Below are 6,198 nucleotides of genomic sequence, written 5' to 3'. Positions count from 1 at the left end.
ACCTTGACTGATAATCTGATATGAGTTGTTTAGAAAAAAAGTAACAATTCCATAACTTTAAATTAATTTGCCAAAAAAATTATTTGCATGAAGAATACCTAGTTTAGTATGTTACAGAGATAAATACTTTATTTTTTATTATTATTTAAGTTTGAATGGTGGCTTCAAAACCTACTTTACACCTTTCATGCTGTTAATATGTCTTACTAAATGACATTACTTCTCAAACTAGTGTTAAGATTAATTCTTTTGCTTTCTAGTTAATGCCAACACAAATCTAGCGTTATTAAATTACCCCCAAAATAGTCCCAAAAAATGTTCAGAACAATATTTTTTGTACATGCTAGTGAAAAATGATAGTAACGCATTATTGGTGAATCAAAGTTAATAGTTCGAAGTTTCAAAGAAATCTTATAAACAAAGAGTAATTCAACAGAAGTATCAGTTAGTGATTTTCTTTGAGTTTTGTGCGTCACAACTCGCTTTCCTATATCATGTGCAAATTTATGTTAGCTATCATCCATTTGAATTTAGAATAAATAATCGCCTTAATATTACGAAAGAGGACTACATAGACATATATATACAGCAACTGAAAACGTAGGACTAAACAAAAGCAATGTAAACTGTAAAGCACATATAGCCTAGCCTATCAGTCTGTTGGTGATTGTGAATGATGAAAGTATATTTTATACACATACAAAAAACACGAGTATATTGGAAACCCCTAGTCGTTAAAACGAACAGGTTAATGTTATTACTTTGAAATCAGGATTTTTGGGACAGAAAAATCTTAGGACTATAAGCGGAAAATGCGCTCTAACTTATCAAATTCATGATTGTCAAATTATTGAATAATTCATTGTGGGGTAGGATGGCTAAGGTTTGAGTCGTTCTACTGTGACCTCAGTAAGTATAGATGTTTTAAATGTAGCTTTTGTTTGTTTTAGCAAAAAAAATGTATTGTTTTTTTTTTTGAAAAAAAAGGTATTGTTTGTTTTTGTTTTACATTGATGAATTTTTTTTGTCTTACATTGATAAATTTTAAAAAGAGTTTGAACCACCTAATTACAAAAAAAAAAACATAAAAGCAACAAATTTTAAAAAATGAGGAGTTAAACAGTAAAAAAGATGTTTTTTATCCCAAAAAACAGTAAAAAGATGTCCATATATGAAGTGAAAGAAAGTAGTAAAACAGTAAAAAGCTTGAAGACGCGCCAGTCACGTGACATTGTTCGGCCTCATAAGACTCCTTAATTGCCAACGGTAATATTATGAGTCACACGCCCCTATAGTTTATTGCGAATAACTTAAGACTTAGGATGCAATTTTCTATATACTTTATAGTTTTTATACTCCCATCATCTACCTTTTTTTTTTTTTTTTGACAAAAGATTTATCATCTACCTTTTTGCTAAAAATATACACCTAATCCCTCAGTCCAGTTTTTTTATCAGGTTTATTTGAATCACATTGTTCTCGGAAATACTATCTCTCTCTTCTTCATGCATTAGTGACATTGAAATAAAAAAATTAATATAACAAATCAATTTCACAGAACAAATCCAACTCCATTATAAATGTCAAAAATGTTAAGTTAAAATAGACTACCACTCTTCTCTGTTACGTTACTGAAAAGGAACACCACTCTTCTCCTGCATCTGGTCTGGCTCCTCTTCTCAGGCAGTGATTCGCTCTGGGTAGCATGGCACAGGAGATATAATTGTCAATCCAATTACCAGTTCTGGTCTCAACAGGAATCAGTCACACAACCTTGGAACTGGAGGTGTTTGCTTAGACTCAGAGACCTAGCTTCTAAATTCCTTTTCAATAACGTAAAAAATGGCACTTCGACAAGCTTTTGGTACGATAGCTGGACTGGTTATGGCCCTCTTGTTGATGTTTTTGGAACCGATGGGACTAGAAGGCTCAGGATCAGGATTGATGCGTCTGTTGCGGATTCCTGCAACTCCAGTGGATGGCGACTCCCTCACCCCAGATCGGATCAAGAAGTAATCCTCCACACTCACTTATCAACCATGAATTTGCCCTCTCAGGAAACGGGATCTGATTCATTTAGCTGGTCTACAAATGGTGTCCTCAGCGAAACTTACTCCTCTTCCAAAACGTGGGAGGTACTAAGACCCCGCGGTGGTATCCAAGCTCACGCAAAGTTCATATGGTTTAGTGGAGCAACGCCTAAGCACGCCTTCCACATGTGGGTCACAAATATGGACAGACTCCCTACCCGCTCCAGGCTGTATTCTTGGGGTATGCAGGTCACTCTTCATTGCTGCATCTGTTCTGCCCATGAAGAAACTCGTGACCACCTACTGCTGTCTTGCCCGCACGTCCTAGAAATATGGTATGAGATTCGTCGGCGCCTACTTTGTCATGTTACAACCTTCAACTCTTGGTAAGATCTTATGCTATGGACCTGCGCTTCTGCCCCGACAGCACCAAATGTCCTGAAGATGCTGGTTATTCAGACGCTCACTTACTCCATCTGGCAGCAGCGAAATAACATGCTGCACAACAAATCTTTAATCCATGCTCTGGTTCTGTTCAAAGACATAAACAGACAGGTCATTAACTTCATCCATGTTTTGAGAAATCAGAAGAAATTCAGAAATCTCATGACTTTTTGGCTCATCTAAGCTCTTGTGCTAGATAAAGGTTTGATAAGGGTTTTCTTCGAATCCCAATTGTATCACTTCCCTGTTTTTTACATTCTTTTTTTGCCAGGGTTGTGCTTGTATAGATTAGTTACTATGTAGCGAACTCTTTTATCTTTTATGATATTAACATATTTAGCAAAAAAAAAAAAAAAAATAGACTACCACTGATCCAACAACCACATATAACTGCCGTAGAAAACATCAAAAAGTGGACAGTGGACTTTTATTAAAACCATGTACTAGCTCCTTTTCTGATTTAGATTTTGAATTGTCTATACTTGAATTGTGTATACTTTGATGGAGAAGTGCTCATAATAATATTGGTAGTTTAGGGAGTCCATGCATTACTGTTTTTATCTTATCGGGGATCCTAGGAATGCCCAGTTGCCACCGCAATAGGTTACCGGGATATAAATGCAACCTGCATATTTATTATTTTAATACATATATACTATATGGTCGTAGTGCGTAATTTTATTTATTGACATTTGATATCCCCAAATTTTGGTCGGTCCACATCCCTCACATTACATTCAAAGAATTTAATTGGGACTATTATTCCATGTGCACATGCTGCTTTGACGCTATTGACTTTGACAGTCCGTATCGAAATTAGATGATCTAATGACCAAAATGTCTATACATATTATAGATAAGTAGTAGATAAACCGATGAAAATGGGCTACCTATGCGAGTATAATTATTATGTAGATTCAAATAGCATAGACAAATATATTTGTTTGCATATAGATTGTACACTATAATGATTGATCTCAGACAACTCAAACACGAATATGATGGGCTTAGGTAACAGAACTCACCATACAAAAAGACATTTTTCTAGAGATACAAATGGTATGCTTTACGCGTTAGAGAATTCAAAAACACGTTCATAGTACTTGCCTTCATATCTTTAAGCAAAGCATAATTTTCTTGGAAATTTAATATTGCAATCTGGACATTATATATCAAATTTCTACGGTTATATGAATCATACAAATTATAAAAAGCGCGTCATAATAAGAAGCTGTTCTTTAAGTTAATTTGTTTCCTTTTTTGGTAATCTTTAAGTTAATTTATTCAGGATCTCATCTATGTGTTCAAAAAAAAAAAAAAATTCAGGATCTCATCTCAATCATTTTGGCAATTGCATACTTGAATAATATATGGACACCCTTGGATCATGTCCTATGAAACGTCAGGATCTGAATCATCGGGTGCGCAAGGCAAAACACTTATTTAAAGTAGTCTATGTGACTTATTTAAAGTAGTCTATGATTCATAATCATGTTTAAGAACGTCTTGCTTCGCTTCAAAGATTCCTATTTTTTTTATATAAGTTTAGTTTCTTTCAGTTTCAATTCATGTGATTAGGAACTCCAAACCAACAAACGACTTCGGTTCTCATTAGAAATAATCCAAAAAGGTAAGATACCCTTTGCGGTTGTTTTTTCATGTATTCCGTGATGAAATCACCAATGGCATGCATGAGTGGTTATCACCGATCATGTTCCGACTCATTCACAATCCGAATATATTTTTCTTTCTTTCTTTCTACTTTACTTTGAAAAAGGAAACGGACTAAATTGGAGGAGTATTAGAATAGAATAAAGCAAATCAGGTGCTAAAACGTGTTCTTGTGGGAAAATTGAGACGCCAAAGCATAACCTTGGAACAGTCTTGCGCCGGAAGTCCCTTCAACTTTGTATCGTCTTCCAAAACCACTTGCTTCACATATTTAATCGAATCCTATGCATAATATAAAAACAATATAGTATAACAAAATGTTCATAAGGTATAATAAGAATAGTTGTTACTGTATACATGCCGAGACAAATGAGAAATTAATCAAGTCATCCTATGTGTTTATAGTCTAATGATTAATGGAGTCAATTGGTTTGAATTGTTTAGATATAAACACATATATGACATGTGCTTATTTACCAACCCATGGACTTTCAAATTATCTTCAAGGTATATTCATTCTTTTCCTAAAGCAAATGATATAGAAAATAAGTTAAATAGATAAAATTACTTTGAAGCTCAAGTTAATTACCTGTTTGGTCCCTTCAACAGAAGAAGGACGACCCCATCTCTCAGGGTCCCAAAGTATGGAACTATTAAAAGCAAAGCTTGATATATGAACCGGAGGCTTTATCTCTGTCTCATTATTAATTTTTCTCAAATGCCACCCCAATACTTGTGAAGATTCACAAACCGGCCCTTCTACTATCACTCGTTTCCTATTAGCCGATAGTAACGCCATTGGCCAAGTACCGAATACCCTGCCAAAGTAAACAATTAAAAACACTATATGATTTGATGATTAGACTTAATGTAGTTAGGCATAACACTTCATGTAATTTACGTACTCGATATCTCTAATCTCGTCGAAAAAATCAAGATCATAGATGTTGTTGAGCCCCGCGAAATGAACTATCCCGCTTAATTTGTGATGCTCAATGTGTCTCAGCGCTAGGTTTCTCTGATGATCAAGCTCCGCTTCCAAGCTCGTGAAGTTCTCCTTGAAGACTATACGTCTATACATTAAACCAGTCTTTCTTAACATCGTAGATGAAGAGTTTACGTCAGCTACCGAGTGTTTCTCCACGACTATCCACAATAAAGGAGGCGGGACTAGCCTCAACGTATTGGCCATTCTCCTTAGAAGAACGTTTTTGTAGCGATCTTTGGTCATTACTGGAGTTACAACAATCACTAGACCTTTTGGTGTAACTTCCTCTTCTGTCTCGGAGAGTGATCTGTTTTCTGGTTCAGCTTCTTGTGACTTCAAAGGACTAGGAGCTTGGACTTGGGAATTGACCAAGGCTTTATCAGCGAGGGAATTGGGTGTATAGGTAGAGTTTTCAGAAGGGTGGGGAGGAATCTGAGATTTGGAGATAGTAGAGGGAGTGGTTTCGAAATTAGAGAAAAGTGAGGCCTTACCAGCAGGAGCAAAGCCAGTGAAGAAACCCATTACAAAACATAAAGAGAAATGGATCACAGCTTTCTTCCATACTTGAGTCTTCTTCTTTGATCTCTCCAGAGACCCCATCAGGACCCAACCTTCCGTCTAAGAAAGAGTGTTTCTTGAGTGATTTTCCTTTCTTTTTTGGGAAGAACAATGTTTGAAGACTATGATTTATAAGATTATTATGACAATTGTATAGTTCTTGTCTTTATATTTTTGGTGTGTGATTGAAACCTGTGAGCTACGGTGATAGTATTGGATGTTTATGATTGCTTGTGTTGGTTGTGTTCTGCAACAACCAGTTGTTGGGATTGGAACTCATTAGCTGAAACATGTTTGGGAAATAAAAGAAAATCATAGCTAGTAACAAATATATTAAAATAAAAACTTTGCTTACTAATGAATCTTAATGCTACTAACTCTTATTGTAGTGGTTGCGATGAGTATTGTTAATGATCAAAATAGGAACTTGTCATTTTGTAAGATAAATTTTGGCGGTTTGATATATGGAGCAGTTGAATTAAAAATGGGATTACACAAACTTATCAA

General features: G+C 35.3%; 1 protein-coding gene across 1 annotated transcript; it reads right to left on the bottom strand.

Annotated features, from left to right (window-relative positions):
- Positions 1–4,033: 4,033 nt before the first annotated feature.
- LOC106339636 (probable beta-1,4-xylosyltransferase IRX9) lies at positions 4,034–5,825 on the bottom strand. Its single transcript, XM_013778482.1, has 3 exons — positions 5,051–5,825; positions 4,735–4,963; positions 4,034–4,427 (listed from the first exon to the last, which is right to left on the bottom strand). The coding sequence occupies exons 1-3, from the start codon at positions 5,731–5,733 to the stop codon at positions 4,296–4,298; spliced, it is 1,044 nt and encodes a 347-aa protein (XP_013633936.1). The 5' UTR covers positions 5,734–5,825; the 3' UTR covers positions 4,034–4,295.
- Positions 5,826–6,198: the final 373 nt, after the last annotated feature.

This window comes from Brassica oleracea, chromosome C4 (assembly GCF_000695525.1).
Source record: "Brassica oleracea var. oleracea cultivar TO1000 chromosome C4, BOL, whole genome shotgun sequence".
NCBI classification, from domain to species: Eukaryota; Viridiplantae; Streptophyta; class Magnoliopsida; order Brassicales; family Brassicaceae; genus Brassica; species Brassica oleracea.
Note: the sequence above shows the minus strand (reverse complement) of the source record. Positions and strands in the feature narration are given on the sequence as shown.

What these genes read in the sequence shown, in the direction of transcription:
- LOC106339636 (XM_013778482.1), bottom strand. Translation starts at nt 5,733, where the DNA reads ATGGGGTCTCTGGAGAGATCAAAGAAGAAGACTCAAGTATGGAAGAAA. An exon ending in GACGAGATTAGAGATATCGA is followed by an intron (nt 4,964 to 5,050) that starts GTACGTAAATTA and finishes TTACTTTGGCAG; the next exon opens with GGTATTCGGTACTTGGCCAA. An exon ending in CTGTTGAAGGGACCAAACAG is followed by an intron (nt 4,428 to 4,734) that starts GTAATTAACTTG and finishes TATTATGCATAG; the next exon opens with GATTCGATTAAATATGTGAA.